We start from the raw sequence: 25407 nt of genomic DNA, 5'->3' as shown, positions 1-25407 counted from the left end.
AGTTTTGTTTTAGCAGAGCAATACCCACTGGGGTATTAATCTTCAGGAAGCATTGACTTCATTTAGTGGTCAGTATGCAATAAGTGCCAGTTGCGATTTATTTAAAAATATAGAGCAGTGGGAAAAATTGCTGGAACAGGAGGCTGCATACCTCACTCAGCAGTTTTCCACCGAAGAGCAACTGACTGTCAGAAAAAAGGAGCATCAACATGTGTCCCTATTTTTGAAGGTGGTAGAAGCTGTTGGTGCCTTCTACAGCAAATATGTCATGTTAAGAAATTCATTCATATAACTCTTTTTCAGGACTATTACTCAGCTGCAAGAAGTTAAAATTCATTACTTATGGTTAATGAGTTTACATCTCATAGAAAGGGATGTTGAGCTGAAAATTATGTGCTTGGCTCATGAACCCATTAAATGATGTTCAGCTGAAATTTAGCATGTAGCAGTATCTAGAGTTTTGAACTCTTTTTAAAAGAACAAACTTCAAGAAAGCATGTCTTTTTTCTTTTAAATTGTTAGGAGATAAAAATGAGTGTTTGAACACTTTTTATGTTGCATCATATAAAATATAAATTTTTACGTGACCATTTTGCAGGTTAATTTGGACCATAATGAAATTTGGAGGAACACAGGTTTGCATTCAGCTGTTCTGCACTAATTAGAAAGTTAAACCTGGGTAATTACTTATGGCTGTACTACCTCCTAGCAATGTTTCTAAAAATGTGTGAATTAAATTAATATTGCTATTTCCCTAGAGTCAAGTGAAATCCATTGTGGCAGATTTGTGCTCATGTCTTCTGTGTATAGGGTCAGGTTTCTTCCTGAAGTTGTTCTGGGTGAGAAGACTGTTGCAGTAAGTTGATCCATTGTGATAAACCTGTGTTGTTAGAAAAAAATAACTTTGGCTTCATAAATCTGTAGGAATTTGACTTTCTATGGTATGTGTGCATTACAGTATGTGTGCTACAGCTACATTAGGCAGAATTTACCCTGAGTTCTGACAGTAGTACTCTTCTCTCTATTGCTTTTAACTTTATCTAAAAATAGTATGCTGTGGGCTAAAGCCGTGGTCACTGCAGTCTGCATCTGCAGCTTGTTGCTGTCTACTTAAGTGCAGTATCCTTAGCTGCCATCCTCCACCCTGGCTAGACTGTTACATGATATGTAATATGAATGTGGGGGTCAGTGCAGAGACTCTGAGAGCAGAAAGAGTCAAAAGCCTTATGTGCTAACTAGTTTTACAGTTGGCAGTTACCAAAGAAGAAAGGTATCTTTGAATAGGGTTTTTATTTCTTTATACACTCTCTTGAAATATGTTATTTCTCCTTTGTTCTTTTTCATCCTTATTGAAAACTTGCATTATAAAACACTAGTAGCTGGTAAACCATTTTCTTCTTCGGCAGTAAGTGCTGTGGGATATATAATGAACTTGTCAAAATAGCAAAATGCTATTTGAAGTTGATCTCACTTAAAAACTGTCAGTCTTACTGGCACCACCGAATGTTCTTCAGTGTGGCTCTGTGCACTAAGGATTTGCAGTGCAGGTTGTTTTGCAAGAAAAAAGCATGCTGCTTAGATAGGCAATGTAACTTCTGAAAAGAGGGATATCAAGGGGTCGCTGTAGTCCTTCAAACTGAGTGATGAATACATTTGACATGCAAGTTTTTTAATATCAGGCCAATGTTGGTATAAGCTGTTTGCATACTTTTTTGTGTACGTGTGTGAAAACTATACAAAGGGCCTCAGATAGCATTTAAAGTTTCTTTTTGTTGACTTTTGAAATACAGATTGTTCTAAAAAAAATCATGAAAGTAAAGGATATAGATGTTTATATAAAAGTCAAGTTACACGTCAAGTCAAGTTACAAGTTACACAATCTAAAGCCATTCAGTATGTTTAACAGCCTTAATCAGGTATATACCGTTTGTATAATATAATGCTTAGTTCTCCCTTATTATTCTTTCCTAGTATCTCCTAGACGCAAGATATCTTCAGGTACTGAAAGAGAACTTGGAAGATTTTGGTTTTGTTCAGAAAAAAACAATTGTACTTGTTTTTTTTTTTTCTTTGGGACCACGGTCATGATGGTAAATAATTCATTTGCAATAGGAGGCCATCCACAGACTAGTCTCAGATGATTTCTTCTATTCAGAAAGGGATTGTTAAAATAGCAAATCTTTGCAACACTTGTTCAAAATTTGATGTAGATACAATGAAGTATTTGAAGAAGAGATTACTCTTTGTTGGATAACCTGTATAGCAATTCTCCACTTCTACCATTTTCAACTGAATCAATGTTATTAGGAATATTCATGTTTGCAGATAAATTAACATTGGCTTTCAGACTCTGAAAAGTTTTGCTTTTCTTCTTTTTACTCTCTCTTCCCCCCCCCCCTTCTCTTCCAAGGAGCATTGGCTATATGCTGATGTGTGGGTGAATGTCTGCATGTTTCAGAATTTCAGTTAATGCCCACGTTTCTGAAAAAATGAATGCCAAGTGTGGGCTCAGAAGTCCACTGAGTGAGCTTTCTTTCTTACATAACAGAAATGCCATGCACTTCCCCCCGCTGCCCAGATTCATGAACTCTCATGTTGTCACATTTAATCACGCTTTCCACATGCTAGGTGTCCTGCAGGGCAATAAATAATCCAAACCAACATGGGTAATTCTTTAGTAGTTTGAAGCGTGTTCAGTCACTGAGTAAATAATAGTCAGTAAGATCCCACCTGGAGAAAAGCACCTTATTTCATATGTGAACGCATGGTGTAGGTCAAACTTAATGTAACTCTCTGTTCGAGGCCACAACCACATTATATTATATTTTACATAATTTACAACTTTCTTGAAGGGGTGAAGTGAAGGTATTTTTTGTGGGGACGGTGAGAGGCAGCTTGCATTTTCATTTGGGCTCATCTCACTCCGCACTGGACTATATTCGCATGGTGAACAGTGTTGCAGTTATGAGATCTCCTAGGGTCTGTGGCATAACCGCAGCTTGGAGGCTAGATATATAGGTTTGTTGTGCATTAGGCCATAGAAAACAAACTCTGTAGACCTTTCATGGGAACAATAAGCAAAGAAAGCGTTTGTTAAGCTTGCCCCTAGAGGCGGGGGTTTGAGGGAGCAGAGCTGTAGTGTCCGTCCCCTGCATGTCCGGCAGCCTGACGGTCCGAGCTGCCTGTGGCCTTCCACTGTGCTCTGACTCGATCTCAGCTGCTTCACCAGGGGGACTTTACGATTTGCAAGGCCACATGGCCCTTGTGGTGGCTGTAAAGCTCTGTTTTGTTCTCAAGGCTTCAGCCACCTCTCCATGGATACACACAAGGTAAAAGGAAGAACTGTGATTCTGAGTCAGCTATTTTTCAGTCAGACTGAGTGTTGCAACCCAAGTATTAAGACAAAAAGCGAAATAGCAGATAAAAGACAGGCTCCAAGATAATGTTTATTCAGATGGCAAAAATTTGCTCGTGCTTGTGGAAAAATATTGTTAGTGCGCTGATATCATAGTATAATATAAAAAATAGTGCAATCAGTTGAGTAATTTTCGTACATTTTTAATTCCTGTTCAGTTCTTAATTGGCTTTATATGCAAACAACTTCTGCACAAGCTTTAAGAGTGCAGTTGTGCCCGTCAAATAATATCAATTATGCAACAGATACTACCTTCAGGGCTCCCAAAGTATGACTGACCATGCGAGATTTCTGCTGCAAACAGTAATTCTAGATGACAGTATTCACTTGGTTCCTGTATATGTAGGAGGGAATTGCAAGAGCAGAGGTCACTATCATCACATGTTGTTACCTAGCTGGGTAAAACAAAAATATGTTTTGCTTTGTTTCTAACCCGTGGGAGAAACATGTTCTTTGGAGCATTACACTGTTATATTTCAGGGATATTTTAGACTGAAAGGGTATATTTAAAATGAGTTTTACCTGTAGCTTTTGAAAGCATGAATTGAAAAGCAAGTTGTGAGGTTTTATCCATTATTAATTCATCAAAGCAGACATGACAGACATAATCATTTGTAACGCTCTAGGGAAAATTCAGTTATACTGTGAGAATTTCTCTGTAAAGGCTTACAGTGTAAACACCAATAAAAATATCTCTATCACCATTCAATCCAGAAAAGTCTCTTGACAACTGAGCATTCTATAGTACTTCAAATAAAGAGAGTAATTTGGTCACTTGAGCTCCAGATGTGTAAAGAGGTGACTGCCAGTACTGCAAAAAATATCAACAACATGGGGAAATTTTGGAGAACAGCAGCAATTGAATATTTAAAATAATTGAAGGTGCTGAGTCAGTGAGTCATGTAAAAAGATCTAAGATGCAGGATACATTTAGCTCAGCCAACCTGGAGACTAATGGTTGCTATGAATATAAGCCTAAGATATTTAGAAGCTGAGCAGACACAGTGCTAAGTATGGGATTCTCGGGGTGCAGAATTTTGATTTATATTAATAATGATTTATTATTAAGCAAGGGAAGAATTAAGCTGATGACCAAGGAAAACTTCCCTAAGAATAACCTCCATGCTGTTAAACATTGCTTAATTATTTGAGGCTATACTGACGAAAGCATCAGGAATTGTACTGCTGCAACAAGCTTGCCTTGGCACAGCAGGGAATATACAATTTGATAAACTCCCGGCTTTCTCCATTTCCAAGCAAACCAATGAAAGCATGTTATCAGACTGTTTTTGCCTTACTGTTTTTTGTAACTGGAACCATAAGTCATCAGATGATACTTGTTATCCTTCTCATCCCATGTCACCCATGTAGAAGTTAATTTATGTCCAGCTGAAAGAATTATATGGTGAAATTAAAAATAAGAAATGATAAAATACTAGTTTTATTACAAGGAAAATTTATTTTATGAGATTTTGAAAGCACTGTAAGCTATTCTAAACTGTACATGAATTAGCAACAGAGCTCCACCCTGTAGTGCTGTGGAGTTTATCATCAGCAAGATATGAAGAAAGAATATGTGTGTATGTGTTTTGCAGTTTCAAAGTTTCATCCAATCTAGTGTTAGATTGTTGGGTTACTATTAAAAATGGTATTTTCATTTGGTATGTAATATTATTTATGTCCTAAAGTACTGCAGTTTTCTAAATGAAATTCCTGGCAGAACAATACTGTTTCATTTTGAGCTTCTGCATCCTAGAGTAAGATCTACAGGCAGAAGTTTTAATAATACTGTTGAAAATTGAGGGTTTTAAAAATCAGATATTTTCAAAAATAAGGAATATGACATCATATTGTGTTGTGTGGCCTTACAAATTCTTGATTGGGCTGTAAACTGAAATGACTGACTAGGAGGTATTGCACAAAACGTCGTTAGATGGCTTATGTATCAATAGCTAATCTCTACAATGAAATCCACTGAGAATATCAGAATATATCAGAATAGCACTTCATTACCACCGTGTAATCTGTGTGTAGACTTAAAATGAATTAAGTCTCAGATGCTTAAAAGTTAAAAATTATTTAGTTACAAATTGGCAGGTTAGTACTTGGAATCTAATCTAAATACGGTTTTGTATTATCAGTCATACAATAAACCAGTAAGTATTTAGAAATTTGATTAAAACAGAATGAGCTGTATCTAGATCCATTCAATTCTCATGTCACCTAGACTTCTATGTTAGGCCTGGACAGCACTATAATTTGGATAAAAGCTGGTTTCATCAACTTGAAGGGAGGCAGAAGACCAAGCTCTTTTGAGGTCATTGCCAGCATTTGTCTTAAATGGGTAGAGGTAGTGTCAGCTTCATCTTACTGGCTGATAAGACAGACCCATGAACATGATTTTTTTTTTTTTTTTAACCGCTGCTTTCTTTGAGGGGGAATTAAGAATAACTTCAGCTTAATCCTGGCTGCTGATAGGTGCTCTCAAGGACTACTGACTATTTTGGTGAAACTAAAATTATCTTTGTATTTAAAAAGATATATATATTTTTCTTAAGTGTCAGTGCTCTTCATCAAGACATGTTTTTTCCAAGACATGATCAGAAATTTCAAAGACTTTTCATCTTTTTCCTCACTTTTTTTCATGAGCGATGTAGCATCCTTTCACTGTAATGGATAAAATTAACCTCTCCCTTTTAATACATGTTATACTTGTCAAAAAAAAGCACATATGGACTGAAAACTTTTTCTTATTGAAATGAATAGCAAATCGTTGACTGCCATTTGTGTAGTGAAATTTTACGTATGCTTTTTGGAGAGTCACAGAGCAATGGTAAAATCAGGACATTTTAATAGGAAGTTTGACAATTAAGAGATCAATTTTTCAGAAAACACATTAGCTGCAGCCATAAAACTTAAGATAGCAAGTAGCTTAAAATCCTGCCTCATTTTATGCCCTTATTTTATAAGGAACTCATACCAAAATAAGAAATATAAATAATGTGTGACATCATCGCAACCTTTTAATACAATGCCTAGATACACTTTAATAATGTTTAATAATAATTATTAAATTTTAACAATTTAATTCAATTATCAAGTAAACATTAAGTTCAGTCTATTGACTTACACAGTGCATATATTTATTTATTTATTCATTTTTATTTATTTATTAAACAGATTTTGATCTATGAATACTTTAACATTTTTCTCCCATACTATATTATTGCAGCTGCCATAGGGAGAGGCAGGAAAACTTACATTGAGCCTTGTTATATGTGAACTATAGTGTCTCTAGTGCTATGAAATAGGCAAATTCTGTTATTCTTCGTGTTCCAATTCTGATAGCCTCATTCTTTTTGGTTGGAAATTTTTGAGTAAAGCCTTGAACCTTCTTTCATTTATAAATGTAAGTCAGTGCCTTTCATAGGTGCCTTTCATTAGAAATGCTCTAGTTTTCAATGAAAAATGCATAACTTTGAATATTTTGATAGATACTGATATTTATATTTGCTATTTTAACTTGTGTTGATGATTTTAAAATATTGATGATTTTAAAGGCCCTAAAACTCTAGAATTCTTATGGACTCCATTAGTTTAGTGCTTACATCTCGAATAACTTTATATTTAATTTTATTTCTTAGGAATTTGCTGCACTGACGAAAGAATTAAATGCATGTAGGGAACAGCTGCTTGAAAAAGAGGAGGAGATTTCAGAACTGAAAGCTGAAAGAAACAACACAAGAGTAAGTACACACATTATGCACATTATATATATATACATACACACATATATAATAATAAATATATATATTAATTTATTATTATATTTTTTATATATCTATAGATGTATAGATGTATAGATTTAAGTCTTCTTTGAATAAATAATAAAGAAGATGACAAAATCCCAGGCTTTCAGTAAGTACACCAGGCTGGTTTCTAAAACAAGGGCCTCATGAAGCCTTCCAGCATCCCATGGTTTGTATAAATAGCCTGCTCATATTTTTGTCTCTTACCAAGTTAAAAGCCAGGGTACAACAGACCCATCTTCCACTTGTGCCTTAGATATGATCTGAATGAGGGTGAGATCAAGACTGCAGGGCACACCAAAGCGAGGCTGCTGTTTAGTGTAGACACAGCCATTGTGATCCTTGAAGTAAATGTTATTTGCCTTTCAGGTGAGTGAAGACCAGATTTCACCTCTAAATTTGCAACCTTCTGCTTTGACCAAAAGATGCTGTTTTGTTTGGGAACAAGAATCTGTGATGATGTCTTCAGAAAATTTTGAGACAGTGCCCAGAATAGTTTTCAGAATAAAATAAATTGCATGTAGAGGTGCTTGGGCAAAAGCAGAAGTGACCAAGGAATAAAACAGGAGAACAGAGGAGGCATTATGGGTTGTGGAAAGGGGTTGTGGAAGGGGTCCCAGTCCAGATAGTGATTTGGTTTGGAGATGAACAGAGAGAATAGATCTCAGAGAAGTTGACTGACAGTTCAACGTTTCCTCTTTCTGTTTTCCTTTTCCCACTAAACTCATAGCACTTCAGCTGCTCAGATAACATCATTCTGTAGTTAGCTAATCTGCTTTCTGAAGAAAATCCAACAATGTGCATGACAGAAGAATTGAAAGAGGGGTCTTTCCTCCTCCTTCCATCTGCCCAGGTAGAAAGCCAGGGTACCATAAACTTCAGAAATCTAAAGAAGGAACTACAGGTCGCTGAAAGGAGGTGAAGCTGCCTCACCTACCTACTTGCTAGCTCGCAGGAACAAGAAGAAATAATAAAAAAAAAAATAATGATTAATGTGATATTCTCCCATTAATATGATGGCAAACACAGACCAGATCTACTTTTTCTCCCATGAATTGTATACATTCTAAACAGTCCAAAATGGCATATTTTTCAAAAAAATAATATTAATAGGTAGAGAAGCACTTAGAGATTAAACTGCATGCTTGAGGTTTAGAAAGCCATCTCAACTACAAATCTGAAGTTTTTCTATAACTGCTTCAGAAATGACAGTAACTGCTAATATATACTGGTTATCATAGTGTTTAAAAAAAAGTTAGGAAAATCAATTAAAAATATTTATGTAGAATAAAGAATACTTCATGTTTATTTCTAATGCAAATTTTTGAAGACACAGATGCAGTTAAGGTGCATGCTCAGACAATTTTATCTATCGAGTAATCTTACATAAACCCACTGAACTAAAGTAAACAAGACGTATCTCCATTTGCCTTTCTTTACATTAAAAAAGCCATATATACTAAATTTATAACGTCATCTCACTTTTCATAAGTTCTTCGTAAGTATGCATACAACACCGTCTAGCACGATGCTTTGTTCATTTGTATGCTAAGCCTGCTGAGTACCAAGACCAGGTTGGTATATTAAAACTGCAGTATACTGATACCAACTCTGGATCGGGTATAATAAACAGATCAGAGTAAGAGAAATCCAAGACAGCCTAGTAGTCAATGATATCACTTACCAAAAGACTGAAATGAAAAAGGGGTTGACTACAGGTCATCACCTAAGTCAGATTGAGCTCTGACATAGGCACCTTTTTTGTAAACCAAGAAACTTAAAGATCATCCGTGCTTATGTTTCTTATATTATATAAAAGAAAAATTGTTAAGAGATTTCCAGGAGAATTAATACCAAGGAATGAACGTTATAGTATGATGACCTGGTTGGAAGTCATCGCAGCTAAAATGAATGAATTCTGCCAGTGTGTTTTGAGAATGAGGAAAAAGGAAGACATTGGAGGTGGAAAGATTTAGGTTACAAAATATATGGTTCAGAGAAAAGCAAGCATAATCACTAGGGGAAAATATTAATGGATTTAGTCCAAATGTTAGTGGGAAAGGAGAGAATAAAAAATGGTGCCTTTATCCTGTAGCATTAAGTTATACCCCCATCAGGTCCTGTTCTTGCAGACTCTCAGTTGCCAGAGTCCCCTGTGATAATCATACTGTCTTCTATGGGTTCTTGTACACTTTATTTCTAGGGAGATATGAACATTTAAGATACAAGGCTGCTGTCTTCAGAGTACAAGCTCAATGACATGCTAATGATGAGACTTCCAGCAAGGAAGTCCTTCCTTGTTCCTTAACAAGGCATTGTCTATAAAGATGCATTTTTGCAAACTGAGATTTATGCTCAGTTATTAATAGTTACTAATATGAAACAGCATTAATACTTTGTCATAAAAAGCTCTTCCAAAAATTTTCTGACATTTAAACAAAGATTCTAATAAAGTAATAATGTTTGGAGGACCACTGATATACTTTAGTATGGAAGAAATGAAATTCTTTTCTATCATCTGGAATCCAACTAATACTTACTGCTTTCCATCCATCCCACTAGTGTTCACACTCGCTCCCGCTCTAGCTCGGTTATGCAAGCGTGGCTTCCCTGCCCGCCTAAGATGCTCTCATGCGTAGCCGTAGAGCGTGGTAGAACAACTCAGTAGAACCACGTTTTTCTAAAGTAGCTCTTCCTACAACTTCTAAATAAAGAGACTTCGTTCTAAATTTGGAGACTCCTATTTTTATACTTTTTGATCCAACTTTTTGTCTCCCTGGGTTACAGTATAAAGATACTTTTTGAATTAGTTACTGCTTCAGTCAGAAGATCACCAAGATAAAATAAAAGTGGTGTGTCAAGTTCAGAGTAGACCTTCCCAGCTCTCTCTCCCCTTCTAGCGCCTTCTGCACTTTCAGTTATGCCTATCCAGTAGTTTTTTCTTTGTTCTAGGCCCACATCCATGTGTTTCTGTTTCTTGGCAACAACCTCGTTTTGCCAGTTTCCTACAGTTTTGCCAGTTTCCACAGGAAACACGCACCTGATTTCTCACTCTGTGCTAACCTGGAGTGGCAGACCGTGACATTAAAACATATCAGAGAGAGAACATGCTGGAATTACAGGTTTTTTAGGACCCAGAAACTCCCCAAGCCTTAACCTCATAGGAGGATTTAAAACCTGTTCCAAACTTAAATCTGTGAGTTCCTAGTCAATCCTCCTACCAGTATTCTTAAGCAAAACTCCCTAATGAATTTTTCCTGTTAATTATGTATTTGCCTATGACAATTTACTTTTTTTCATATAATGCAATAGAAATATTTTCATGTGAAGAATTTAGCTGGTAACTTAACCAATACGTGAAACAAAATGGAAAATGCAGAGCATATGCACGTGTATTGGCTGGTGCAGCATTGCTGACAGGAAGACAACAGGTTCCCTCTGTAAAATCATTGCATATGTTTTCAAAGTCTTATGCAAAGAGATCTTTATAGGAACTGTTACAGTTATTTCTCTGGATATAAGTGTATTTCAAAAAGAATAGTCACCCTATAGCATGTAGAAAGATACAGAATCTTTTCTGAAGCTAGAACTTAGATCAGTGCAATCTAGCATATTATTTTATGGAAACGAGGACATAACACCAGTTTAAATTAAAAGTGAAACTTATTATTGTGACAATCTGTATTTTTCAAAGTAGAGAAAGTTCGTAGGATTTAGCTTTTAAATCATAATATGATCATGAGGAAATTTGGGTTTTGGTTTGGTGACTGAAACAAAAATTATTTTAAAATACTTGTATAGGCAATGTGGTTGTATTTTTTTATGATAACAGAAAATCAAACACTTCTGTATAAATTTTGTAGATAGCTTAAAAAGTTACTTTAAACTGCTTTGAAATGTTTTATGTCAAGCATTTTTAGGAATAGGAAAAATGAAACGTGATGTTCAGGAGTAAAATATCAGTAATAAAGATAGTGTTATCATTTCTATTTTACTCAATAGCTCAGGAGCTGAAGCACTTAAAGGAAATGTGACTAACTTAGATTCAATTTAATTCACCTTTTATTCTATGAAACATCTTCAGTTAGCCACTGCAATCTCATAACATTCATAGACCATACTTTTACCCATCAATTTTGTAATTAAATTGTCATTTTGTTGTGTTACAAAACTCTTAAGAATGTCTTTGAAATTATATTTTCTACATCTTCTTTATCTGATTTTCTTAGTTATCATTTTGATTACATCTTTTTAAGAGGTATTGAAACTAAATCAGACACTTTTCTTTATTGAATGTGATGATGTGAGTTCTTAAATGCTGAAAGCATCAGACTCATGAAAATAAGTATAACTATATCCTAAAATTCTCTAAAGGCAGAATCATTATTTCACTAATGTAAATTACAGTAATTTACATAAAAATTTACATTAAAATTGTATAATTTTTGTCTCAATATTATGATCTATCTTATGTACTACCATGTTTTTTCTTTCAAAATAAGAGCTTTTATCATATAGCACAGTAACAATAGATGATAGTATTCAATATTTTCAAACACTGTATAAGCTAGTAATTATTACATTTTTATTCAGTATTCTAATGAAAATCTTTATTGCTATCATTTTATATTATCCTGATTATTACCTTTTCTTTTCTACTTTTACTTTACATACATATTTTTTCATTCAGATTTTAGGTTCCCATGGCTTTCTCTTCTGTCTTGCATAAACAAATAGACACAGGACATGAGCTGCAGTTAGGCTGTAACCTTATTTTTCTCATTTCTAACTATTTAAGGTTGCTCCAGTTGATCATTGGTGCAAATTGGCTCCCATCACTGTTGTGCAAGTGCTGAAGAAAAGCGTACAATTGGTTTTGGAGATAATCTGCAACCTCGTATCTGTTTATTTTACTTGTCTTCTTTGCTTGCACCAGAGATGAAGATTCACTGAGCAATGTGCACTTTAAACGTAGACTGAAGGGAAATTCAGTTTTGCCTATGCTGGTGGGAAGTTTAAAGCTGGGCCTGGAAAGAGTCTTCTCCATGGGTTGCTTTGTTCCTTTGAGGAATTCCTTGAGCTAATGCTGGCTAACTTCAGCAAATCCTTTTTCTTCTATATTCTTTTTTCCCTATATTTCTGCTATTTATGACTGTTCTCTCCAGTACTTTCTCCTGATTCTTTCCTTCCTCCTTTTATTTCCCCATTGTGTTTTTTTTTTTTTTTTTGCAAAATAGCTTGTTTCAAATAAAGAGAGTAAAGATAAAGTATTTTATATTGATTAAAATCCAGATCCTGTAATAACACAAACTCTAATGAGTTGCACTAATTTCAACTTACTGCGTCACTGTTCCTAAAAAAGAATGTTTATAACTGTTTTCAGTTTTCATAGGAAAAAACATGTCCATGTAGCAATGATAGTAGACAATAATATAGTGGTTTCAAATGAAACTGCTAACCTACACATGTAGTTTGCATTGTTACATTTAACTTTGTATTTCTATTCCACACAAATCAATTCCATGTAAAAGTGCTTTGGAAGTGATTTGAGAAATAGGGGAAGCTGGGTACATTCTAAAATTGTTTCCTTGTAAATTTTCTAATTAACATTTTTAAATGCTTCATTCCTTCACAAAATATATACTAGAGAAATTTTCAGTTTTCTTCACTTTTTAAATACTCATTTAAGTATTACATAATATTATACATAAATATCTTTATGCTCATGAAGAGTCTGAAGTTCTAGAAACTTTGATCTCATTTAGCTAAGATACAATTACTAGCGATTCATTTGGGGGATCCTAAAATTTGCTCGACACAAAAGTAAAATTTGATTGTCAGGTTATTTCATAATTCATTAGCAAGCTTCTTTGGCAGAAGGAAAAGCATAGCAATGACCTGACACTATGCTTGGGTGGTTCTGTCCAACTTGCTGCTGTTGATCTTTTCTCTGCAGCCTGCCCGTCCCTGTGAATGCTCTATGACTGTCGCAGCTTGAACACAGCGTGAGGGAGCAGAAAATGCTCAGCAGCACATGCTGTTTACTAATGCCAGCGTTTAACTGCAAAAGGCAGTTACCTAAAGCTGTTCCTAACAAATTTTTGTAATTTAAATCAAACACTAACATTTCTACCATATCATTTTGATAGGGCGTCTTGTGATGTTCTTCTCACAAATATCTGGGATAGTAATTTGTGAAGTCTGTAGAGGAGAAAGTCCTCAACATGCTCACAAGGCAGATATTGTGATTTCTTTCAGGTGCTTAACTTAAACGTTGCCTGGACACAGCAGTATCTCAATGCCAATTTTATGTATTTTTATGTCTCTTCCCCCATCGTTGTAGTAGGTGAACACCCCACAGTTCTGTAAGTTTAATTACATTTGCCATTCTCAAGGAAGTAGGGAAGAAGGATTACCCTTTTTTAGTACCATTGTAGTTGAGGTGAAGATGGGTAAAATGGTATCAGTTCAGTAGAGCAGGGAGCAAGGATTTGACGTCAGGTGCTCAGTCCCAGTCAAGTGTTCTCACACATGGATTATTCTTCCCTCTCAGCAAGGCGAGGAATAATGTGGCACTGGTAGAGCTGGTTAGTAATAAGCACTGGTCAGCTAACATGGCTTTACCAGTAAGCATTAATCTCAGAATTTGTAAAGAAATAGAGTTGACTTTTGTTCAAAGGCAAAAATACAGCATTGCTATTAGCTAGAAAACTATGTCATCATGCCTTCTTGAGCAATCTCAGGGCTGACAGTAATGAAAATTCTGGTATTCAGAGGTGATTTCCAGAAAAATGAACAAGTGTTATCTGAGTATCTTGGGTGAACAAGAACAATAAGGAAAAGCACAGAATGTTAACGAGTAATGCAGTAATTCCCCATGGGCACCTTGACACCTTGCCGTGATATCAGCTCATCTTTCTTTTTCCAGTAACATAGGCAATACAATGCTTTATGCTTGAAGATTTATTTAACTACTATGAAATATATGCAGACTTTTAAATATGCTTTCGTCACCTCTAAAATTACCATTTTACATTAAGGACTAAAATTGCTTTTGTATGTATTAAATGGATAAGTTTCTTTTGTTTCAGTTTTATACATTATACATATTTCTAACATGATAGTAACTTAAGCTCAAGATAAATATCTTATCTGCTAATGGACTAGGGTGCTGTAGTATTCATCCCACACAGTAAGCTCCTCCACCTTCATCACACTAGAAATGCTGAGTTTGCACCACTCTACTGACTTCTTATACTTGGAAGCCTTATTTAACAAAAGATTTTTCTTCACCACTCTTTTCAGTCTCCATTCTTCCTTCTCATAAGGTTTCTATATATCTTCTGCCCATGCTCTCTTCCAATTCACTGTCAAGACCCTTTGTCTACCTCAGCTCAAAGCGAGGTGCTGGATGTACATTACTTTTTCCTGTGTTCCTTATTTTTCTCTGTTCTGTAGGTTCTATGTAATTCCATCTGCTTTTCCATGTCAAGAATTCTATATTGCCATCATTTTTCTTCCCTGGCTTTTCAGATTTTCTCATTTTCCTTTCCAGCTAGAACTTCTATGCAGGATCTCAGGATTCTCCATTCCTCTCATCACAGTGTTAGGAAGATAAGTTGTCAAAAGTGGCAGGGTGTCAAATATAAATTTGGCAAGTGTTGGGCAAAAAATTAGTTACCAGGATTTTGTTATTCTAGACTGTCTTGATGAGTGTCAGTCTGAGCTGCAGTCACAGACATGCAGAAGGTAGAGAAGGTATGACTATGCTCTTAGTTAACAGTGGTTCAACATTTTCCTTCTCCTCCCCAGCCCCCCGCAATTTTCCAAGTAATTAGTAGCATTTTGGCCAGATTTGGACTGAAATAGGCATGATGCACTGAAAAGTTACTGTGTAAAGACAGATGAGTCTGATTCTGACAGGAACAGCCACCAAGTAAGAATGATATTGTTGCAAAATGTAGGTCCACAGCATGGGGTTCGAGTCACAGTCTGGCTACCCTGGGGCTCCAAAGTGGGGCAGAGCCTGGCTACTGACAGGGGGAAATACTGCAGTAGCACAGTCCTTTGGGCAAGATGGGGCAGCGTTAGAAATCAGCTAGGACCTTCTTTCCTTCAGTAATCTCCGTAGACTAGAAAAGAGATGAAGAAGTATGAATGTAGACCTAATTCAGAAATTCCTGCTAGCACTTGACAGTGCTGATGTGTGTTGTAAGTGCTGATATGAACAGAAATATTTGGTAAATATTTAGAAGCCCTTCTGCTCTAACCTGAGTTACAAGCTTGCCACATTGTAGTATCAAGTTCCTGGTGCTTCTGTCATGAACAGGCCACTTCAAACCTGCCTAGTGCTTCAGACTGCCTCAAATTTTTAAAAATCCTTCAACATCTGCTGTCAACCCTACAGGGATCAGATGAGAAAGCTCATGCATCTTCATGCTCATTTGCTCTTGATTAATTTGGGCTATCGCTTGAATCCATAAATAACAAAAATATATTCCTCCTTTCTTCAGCTGCATGGAGTCAATTCTTAACATATTAACGTTGTTTGCATATGTGTTCTCCATTTTTGTTTGAATAACAGAATTGTTGTAAACTAATAATCAGGTGCAGGTCCGGATACTGGAACCATGACTGAAACGTAGATAACACTAAACCCAAGTCATCCCTGTTTAATAGCTATATATTACAATGTAATTACAGTCTGGTTTTGCTCTTCCATGTCTTTTAATTCATGTAACAACAAAGATGATTATGTGGCTAAGAATAACTATGCATTAAAGATAAGTATATCTGTTTTCTAATAGTATCTCTATTAAGAGCCGTACCAAAGAAGCAATGATAAATAATTACCTGTGTAACCTTCAAATTTCCAGTTCAATGATTTGGATATAATTGTCTGCTGTAATTACAATACATTTGTCATGCACTATGATTCATGAATTTAGCTACCCTGTTTTAGCCTGACAGCTAATCAATGCTCATGTATGTTCAGACATTAAAAACAGCAATGATGGTCATATAAAAGTGTAGATAAATGGTATATTTCCTAAGATACCATTTCAGTACATCCTTAAGCTACTTAGAGTAATAATGAAAAATAATTATCATATATAAAATGTTATTTATAATTGCCTAAAACATGCTGCACATGAACCTTTTTGTCTTACATCATGTTTGTAACACAACAGAGACATTAGAGAACATGCTAGTGACAAATGCCATTAGCCATGGCATTTAGAATAAACACTGTCTTAAAATTTTAATGAAATTTTCTGTTTATTTTTACTGCCAATGTTAAGTGACTTCCAGTATAAATTAAAAATATGTTACAGTTAGGCTGAATACTACTTTAGCATTTTTATATAATGTTTTAGAATGTTTTTTCTTGTTATTTGGTTGCTAATGCTAATCAATTACTATGACAAACAATGTTGTAAATATATATTTAATTTAGTTAAGTAGTGACTCTGTGCTGAGTGATCTTTTTTGTTCTCATTGTTCATAGCAGAGTTTTAAATAAAATGATGAGTACATTTCCTATTTTCCTACTTACTCCATCTGATTTAGAATCATGAAATGTTGGCAGTAATTTCAGCAGTCTCTCCCATAGCAAGGTCGCCAAGAGCATTGCTGTTTGGTACAGTGCACTTTGTAGTTAGAATTTCCATGGCATTTAGGTGCACACAAATTAATAACCTTTTATATTAAATCCAATAGCTGTTACTGGAGCATTTGGAGTGCCTTGTCTCAAGACACGAAAGGTCGCTGAGGATGACAGTGGTGAAACGGCAAGCACAGTCTCCCTCAGGAGTTTCCAGTGAAGTTGAGGTCCTCAAAGCTCTGAAATCTCTGTTTGAGCACCACAAGGCTTTGGATGAGAAGGTACAGTATGGAAAAAAGCTTACCAAATACACTCTTACACATGTTTTACTATGCCTCCTGATGCAACAGAGCAATAGTATTGTTAATTTCCTTTTTGGAATATGTCCTGTACTTACAGCAATTATGCACAGCCTTAAGAAAGCAGGACCAATAACTTCCAAAAGCATGACCAATAATACACTTCTTGTCACTATAGCTATCATTTGAGCTCAATAATACTGACTGTTGTAAAACAATTTCATGTAAGTCTCACCCCTACCAGACATACTCCTCTCATTTAATACTAAGCAAACCTGACACCATGGAGTTTATTATCTCTGCTGTGTGTTTTTTAAGTAAGATATTGCTGAGAAAATATAGATATCTCAAATTTCAATATCTTATCCACAAACTGAGAGTAAAAAGGCAGAATGAGATAGCATTTCCAACTACATAAAATAACTCTTCAAAATTTTTACAACTCATAGAAATATTGTTATTAGAGGAAAACCTCCTAAGTTTCAGAGATTTTTCAGCATTTACTACATAAGCGCATCGTTTCCTGTAAGAGTATAGTAACCTAAAAAGAGTACAATTTTTCACTATCAGAAGTAATGGAAGGCTTGCAGGACCAAGATGAGAAACACTAATGAAATTACTTGCATCTAGTTATGCCAGCTGAGGGGATCTTTGCACTGCATTCTCCATGTCCAGTGCTGGAAAAACTTAGTGTGCTTGCTTTGTGTGTGTATAACTCAGTATAACTACAAGGAATCTCCTTGAGCATTGCCTTATATGAATTCAGAAATCCATTTTAAGTCTAGAAACAATATACTCAAAAGATGTATCTGAATTGAAAAGTGCTTTGAAAGTGAGGAGCACGTGAGAATCACTGCTTACCGGCAACGTATCTGCTTCCTTGTGAGGTCTGTCTTGGCTCATTGACTTGGGCTCAGCACCGTGGCTGAGTTGCGTCTGGGTCTGATGTGCTTGGGTAAACAGAAGAGACATCTTGTGCCCTACGCAGTTGCATTGGATAGAACCACATCAGTGGTCTCATAGTTAACGTTTATATTTACATTATATTTAATGTTTTCTTTTTCAGAAATACACTCAGAAAGTGTACTATATTTAAGGAGCTGTTATTAAAAGGAAGCAGCTTTCTGAATAGGGTAGTTGGAGTTAAATAATAGTATTTATTTTTCATTGCTAATAAAGTTGAGGTACACTATAGATTATCACTTATATAGGATTTAACTATTAGATTCAGGTTAAATGAATTTAAGTAACTTTAAGAAATGCCAAGACTGAACTTATATTTTGTGAGTGAATAATATAAGTGAATATGTTCTGTTCAGGTATGCGTCATGAAAGCACACTTAAAGTTTAGAAAAGGAATATAGTGACACTTAGCTATTGTTAGCAGTTTGGGTTTTGTAAGATTTTGGCTGCCATTATGACTTACAAAATCCTGTATTATTAAAAATCTCTTATGAGGCTTAATAAGGCTTATGGTTTGAGTCTTGATGTTTTATTCAACATTTTAAAGACTGATAAAACTGTAAAGAGTAGGGAACTCTCATGTTTTACACTTTCTGACAGTTTGTTGGATAAATATAAGAAATCGTGAAAACTAATCTTTAAATAGATTCAGATTACTCAGCAGTAATGTGCTTTTTAAATATATTTTTGTGAAGGTTTTTTTCTACTCTACAGCTTATTTTATATCTCTGGATGAAGATTAACATACAGAATCAAGTTGGAATTACATACAGTATTTCCACTTAAGTTTCTGAAAATTGTATTTTCTACCTTTTTACATAACAAATTAGAATCAGTAATCAGCTCATTTAAAAATTTTACCATAACACAGGTATATACAGACTCTCTGTCCCAGTGGTAACAATAATTATCAGTGTAGAAAAATCAGCCATGTGCAATCATATTAGCAGAAGATTTGTATAATTTTAATTTATTTAACTCATGCTTTCATTATAAAACATTCCCAGAGTAACAGAGGAAACAATTTACTAAATGATTTTAAACTAATTTATTTTAAACCACAACCCATTATTCTGAGGTACAAGTCATGTATTAAATTATATGTTCATGTTATATTTCTCATTAGAAAGATTAGAACCAAGATGTTTTATATACCATCTGGATACCTGATGCTATAATGATACCACATTATACCACATATTGTCAGCATTATCAAGATTTTTACTCAAAAATGATGGAAGTAAGAAGGACTGCAGACACCCAAATGTGCTAATAAACTTTTATGGTGTATGAGTCATCTGTTCTGTACTTTCTTTGACAGAAAAATTGTACAGCATATATTTTAGATGTATTTCATTGCCTGCAGAAATGAGTTATGATTCCACCTATGAAAACTAGTTGGAAGTTATTCAGAGAATAATAGATTAATGCAGATTGGGCCTCTTGGAGGACATCTGCCCCAACCTCCTGCTCAAAGCAAGGACAACTATTTCAGGTTGTTCAGGGCCTTGTCCAATCAAATTCTGAATGTCGCCAGAGAGAAAAATCTAGTCCAGTGTTTGCCTGTCTTCATGGTAATTTTTCTTTCTTAGTACCTAGTTGGAATTTCCCTTCTTAAGACTTGTGGCTGTTCCCTCTTGTCCTACCACTGTGTATCTCCAAGAAAAATGTGGCTCCATCTTCTCCACACCCTCCCATCAGGTAGTTGTAGAAAGCAATTAAGTCTCCCATGAGCCTTCCCTTCTTAAGCCGGAAAAGACCCAGCTCTCTCAGGCTCTCCTTATTTGCTAGGTGCTCTAGTCCATCTGACCATCTTGGTAGGCCTCCACTGAACTCACTCCAGTCTGTCAATGTCTTTCTTGTACTGGTGAGTCCAAAACCAGACGCAGTACTCCAGATGCAGTCTTACAAGTATTGAGCAGAGGAGAAAAATCCTTTCCCTCAGCCCACGGGCTGCACGTTTGCTAGTGTAGCCCCATATAGGGTTTCACCACAAAGGGACACTCATGTTCAATTGCTGTTCACAAGATCTTGTCCGCAAAGCTGCTTTCTCCTCAGTCAGGTCCCAGCCCATCCGTTATCTCTGTTTACTTCAGGAGGTTTCTGTCAGCCCATTTCTCCAGCCTGTCAAGGTCACGCAGAGTAGGAGTGCTGCCTGCAACATATCTACCACTCTTCTCAACTTGGCATAGACCACAAACTTGCTGAGAGTGCGCTCTGCTCCATCATCTAGGTCATTAATAAAGACATAAAGCAGTATCAGTCTCCATGTCAACTCCTAAGAAGCACCACTAGTCATAAGATGCCAGCTGGACTCTGTGTCACTGAGCACAAATCTCTGGGGCTGGGAGTCCAGCCAATTTATAATCCATTTATTCAATTTGTATTTCACCAATTTCTCTTCAGTGAAAAAGATCTTGCAGAAAGCTTTGTTAAGGTAAACAACATGCACACTGCTCTCCCGTGATCCATGAAGCAAGTCATCTCAATACACAAGGCAATATAGTTGGCCCGTTGCCATTTGCCTTTGGCAAATCCATACTGGCTGTTCCCAATCACCTTCTTGTCCTTTGTATGCCTGGAAATGTAGCAAGGTAATTTCCGTGACCCTCCTAGCACTGGCCAGCTTGCATTTCCCTGGATTGTCCTACCTGCCTTTTTTGATGATGGATGTGACATTCCCTTTTCCGGGTCACTATAAGCCTCCCCTGACTGCCATGACCTGTCAAAGATGATAAGAGAAAGGCCTCAAGGTGACATTGACCAAGTCTCTCAGCACCTTTGCTTGCAGCCAGTGTGGTTCCTTGGACTTGTGTGTATTTGATTTGCTTAAGTGTCCTACCTTCCTCTACCATGGTAGTGCTTCATTCCCACAGGCTCTGCTGATAGCTCAGGGTCCTAGGAGGCCTGAGGGCAGACCTGACCAGTAAACACAAATGATATGATATGTGATATGACACATGAAACAATGTATTTTCTTTTGAAATTGTTCATTGTTCTTGCAGACAATGAAAATTGTTACAAAAAATGGACAAATTTTGAACATCTGAGCTTAGTACTGGTTATGATTAGGATCAATGTGAAATTCTGACTTCACATTTCTAGTAGCCTTTGCCACTGCCTGAGTCATTTCAAATTTGCAGCTGTAATCTCAGAGAAGATATTCTGTGTACAAACTTCATGACAGTTAATTACTCCTGACCACTTTAATGTTTGAGGACTCAAAGACTTCTGTTATGGCTGCTAAGTAAGCTGATATGTAGCTGATTTATTTCATGTGATAAAAGATGTACAAATAATTTTAAGACAGCACTATAGGCTATTTGGGGATATATATAGATAGTGAATGAAGAAGGGGTTTAGTAGACATCATTAGTACTGAATATAAAATAGAAGCTCAGATTAACTTCATTGTTAGGTTAAACACTTAGCTAAGAATAGGTCAGGAAGTACATTTTCCTTATATTCAATTTAGGAAGAGAAAAAGCTGGAAAAATGGTCATTTTATCTATACCATTATATAGCTTTAATTGCCTTCTAATATCTGTCTGAATATGTTTCTTTTTCTGCAGCTTTTCTTTCTGCCTTAACTTAAACTTTTAGTTCAACTTTTAAAAGGAGCATTTAAAAAGAAGAAACCATTTTAAGCAACTTCTCCTCCAAACTCTCTTTTGAGGATTTTCTAAGGAAAGTACTCCAGCTGATCTTCACAGAGAAAAGCAGCTACTGAGTTTTATCATCATAGCTAAGATTCAAAAATGCTCTTAAGATTAATTCATGGCAGAAAAGTATACTTGACTATTCTCGCAAACAAAAACAACTAATTCATGTTGACATTATCACTATTGTTTTTATTCATAAGAAGGTAGCTAAGAGAGCTTTTATTCACTAGAGTATTCATGGAAAAAGTGCTTCAATTCCAGCATGTACCAGTATTTTTGAAAGCTCTTTGTAGGCTGAATATCTGGAGAGAAAGAAAAGAGAAGAAAGAATTTGACAGCAGAGAAAAAAGTGAGATGCAGTTGCTAGGAGACAGGGATAGATGGGTGATATCTTGCACTGACAGCACTGCTAACACGAGATCAACTATGTGACATTTCAAGATAATATGGATGCATTTAAAAGCCAATGGAATATCCGGTCATCTGCAAACACATTGGATACACCCAGTCGCAAGGAGAGAACGCACCTTTTTTGCTGTGCCTGTGTCAATATAACAGCAATCTGTCCTTTGAAAATGCATATTATACCATGTTCTGGTACATCAGATGACATCTGATAATTCTTACTTAACTTCGTGAAACCTTATTTAGTAAAGCCGTAGAAATATATTGTTGAAGTACTATATGAAATTTAGGTAGCACATCATTCTGAACTGATAAACACTATCTCACTAAGGTTGTGATTACTTCTATGAACTATATTTATTCATTCACTGTCTTTGAATTCCAGAAATGAGAAAGCAATGTAAAATATTAAGCATTTATCGATATTCATCATATGCAAAACAGAATGGTTGGATAAGAAAATTTTGCAGTTGTACCTGCTCCTTTGTCTCTTAACAAGACAGTGATCCTGGAAAATGGTCTTACCTGCCTATCAGAAATTAGGATAGTTTTGTTTACTTTAACATAAATTTGAAGAAATAATCCAGTACAAAATTTATTGAAATACGTTTGTTTAGGTCTGTACAGAGCCTTTGGCCATCATCCCATATTTAGATTCAAGGGTTATTCATTATGACTTACAACATTCAGGCAAACATTAGTACAATTACTCTCTGGTAAATATAACTCACAATAAAAACTTTCTTCATAGTTTATATACTGCATGCATCAGTATGCCATTTACAGTCTGTATTCTTTTGTCGAATGTGAATGACCAAACCTGAAATCTTTATTCAGCTTCTGTGCTCTTCCTCAAGTTTATTTTGAAAACAGCTGAAGACTAAGAAAGAAATTTACATTAACTTAAGAAATAAAGGTACCATTTCAGTACGTACGCTATTTACAGTGGGACAACAATATGATCTCTGGGCTATAAACCGGAGCAGAATTCTCCTTCAAATAAAAGCCCTGGTGTAGCACTTTTTCTCCCTTTCTCTGGTAAAAATCAGAGATTTCTCCCAACTTCAACAACCACAGCGTTAGGTGGTTGACCAGTAGGTGTGAGTTGTGACACTTCCGATGTCACCATGGTGAATGTGAACCTGAATTAGTTGTTCACTGCTAGGATAAAGAGGCAAAGGAAAAAGCTTCTGTGCCCAGGCAGAGTTGCTCTCAGTTCTTTTTGCAAACCTGAAATCCGGAGGATAAAAAGGGCCATTGAACTGCAACTTTTGGACAGGTAGTTGGGAAAAAAAAAAAAAAAAGTCAATGCATTAACTGTGTCCATACAGAGGAAGAATTTGAAGGGAAGGGAAGGGAAAAAGAAAACAGTCACTCTTTTTCACTGATAGTGCTGATAGTGGTCCATTTGATTACTGACAATAGGTCAAGAATGAAAACTTGGATTTGACCATAATAGCTTTATATTCAGAGCGATGCTGTTAATTCCCTAGCCATTTTTCTAGTGTTATGTAAAAAAATACATCCCTCCTATTTTTTCCTTGAAAGAATTGCCTGTTATTTCTGAGAAGTGTTGTTTTCAGGCTTTAAAAAGTCCACATAAAACCCACTCAGATTCAGTTCTGAGTGATACGGTGTGTAAAGTTTATTTTTTGTGAATCTAGTTCCCAGTGGAGCTGTGACTTCCTCACTGATGTTGCCCTGCTGGTTTACAAATTCACTATTCAAAGTGATGCAAGTGTTTTAGACTGTTTAAAACCTTCATTTATAACATGAGTTCTCATTTATAAAACACTTTGTTTGCATATTTAGTGGTCTCAGGAAACTTTATGAAAATTTAAATAAAATTACCAACTCACCCCTGCACTCAATTTCAGCTAAATGAGACTTTCATCGTGTGAATTTTTCCTCAATTAATTTGTCTCTCAGCTCTGCTTACAGCCTAGAGGACTCAAGCCAGAAATACAACTGCCATTTTTGTATGTATTTTTTGAAAGTAATTTGAGACTTCCATTGCTGCTGTTGCCAGCTCCCACCGTGTTCAGAGAGACTGAAATCAGGTTTCTTGAGACAGGACTGCGCCCCTCACTTGTAGAACATGGACTTTAAATAATAGTGGAGAGCTAGTGAAAGACAAATGGTGGTGGGAAGAAAAGCAAGGTACAGAAGGGTAATTTTAGGATCTACAGAGAAATCAGGGAAAACTCCGGAAAGGCAAAGAGCATAGGAGGAGTAGAGGGGGAGTAAAGATGTGAGTGCTATCTAGTGGATCACGTTGCCTAGGACTGCATGGAGAATCAGAAAGGTTATCAAGCAGCCCTTGGATGTTGAGAGAACTGGAGAGATGCTGCAAGCATTCATGTAAAACAGGAAAAAGTAAAGGCAATTAAAGTAAGAAATACTTTCTCATCTATTTAAACAATTACAATATTTCAACTACACATAGAATAATTGATTCATTAAATATTTTGTATGAAATATTTTTATGAAAAATAAAGTTTGATGAGGATTGTGAAGAAATTAGAATTAGAAATTAGAACTTTTTAAATTACTCCTAAGTATTTTGTGTTAGATTTGCACACTAAAACTTACATAAAATGATGATAGTTATAACTTCTGCAGCATTGTAAAGCTGAAGTTTTATTAGTATCTGATTTTTATCATGTAGCTGATTTTGAAAATTGAGGCTTACAATTAAAGGCTTTTACAGATATCTGTGATTTACGTGGCACATTTTGGGTTCCATCATGTATTCTAACTGCACTCTGTTATTCTGGTGTAGGGAAACAGTTTAGACAGCCATCAAAATATGTAGTGACTTTCACTCTTACAGTTGTTAGAGATGAAGAACTGTCACTGTCAAACTTCAGGATGGCTTAAACTATTCATTTGCATCAGGTGAGGAGCAGGCAGAGTCAGTAACTGCAGCTCGCCTATTGGTTAGGTGTTGGTGCCCTGTAGGAAATGCCCGTGTAGGCTGTACATGCATCGGTGGGTACGTTAACAGTTGATTTTTTTCAATCTTCCAGTGCTGAAGGAATAAAGGGAAATTAATAAATCAAAAGTTGAACTAAAAATTAAGGTTTTTTTTTAATCTTGGGGATTCTTAATACTGCTTTTTTTATCGTAAGACTCTCCAACTCGTTTTTATTTTGTTCCTTTGAGGGCCTCTCACTCAAGATTTCTGCTCTCTGGAGGTTAGCATCTTGTTTAGAATATACTAAAGATATCCGAGGTTATTTAAATAATT

General features: G+C 35.8%; 1 protein-coding gene across 1 annotated transcript in view; it reads left to right on the top strand.

Moving 5' to 3' along the window:
- PPFIA2 (PTPRF interacting protein alpha 2) overlaps window positions 1-25407 on the top strand; it is a 335437-nt gene that overhangs the window by 195074 nt on the left and 114956 nt on the right. The window contains exons 4-5 of the mRNA XM_062568090.1: window positions 7060-7161; window positions 16945-17109. Coding sequence (XP_062424074.1) covers window positions 7060-7161; window positions 16945-17109 — 267 coding nt within the window. The remainder of the gene's footprint in view (window positions 1-7059; window positions 7162-16944; window positions 17110-25407) is intronic.

This window comes from Rhea pennata, chromosome 1 (assembly GCF_028389875.1).
Source record: "Rhea pennata isolate bPtePen1 chromosome 1, bPtePen1.pri, whole genome shotgun sequence".
NCBI classification, from domain to species: Eukaryota; Metazoa; Chordata; class Aves; order Rheiformes; family Rheidae; genus Rhea; species Rhea pennata.
The sequence above is the reverse complement of the archived record's forward strand: the minus strand, read 5'-3'. Positions and strand labels throughout refer to the sequence as shown.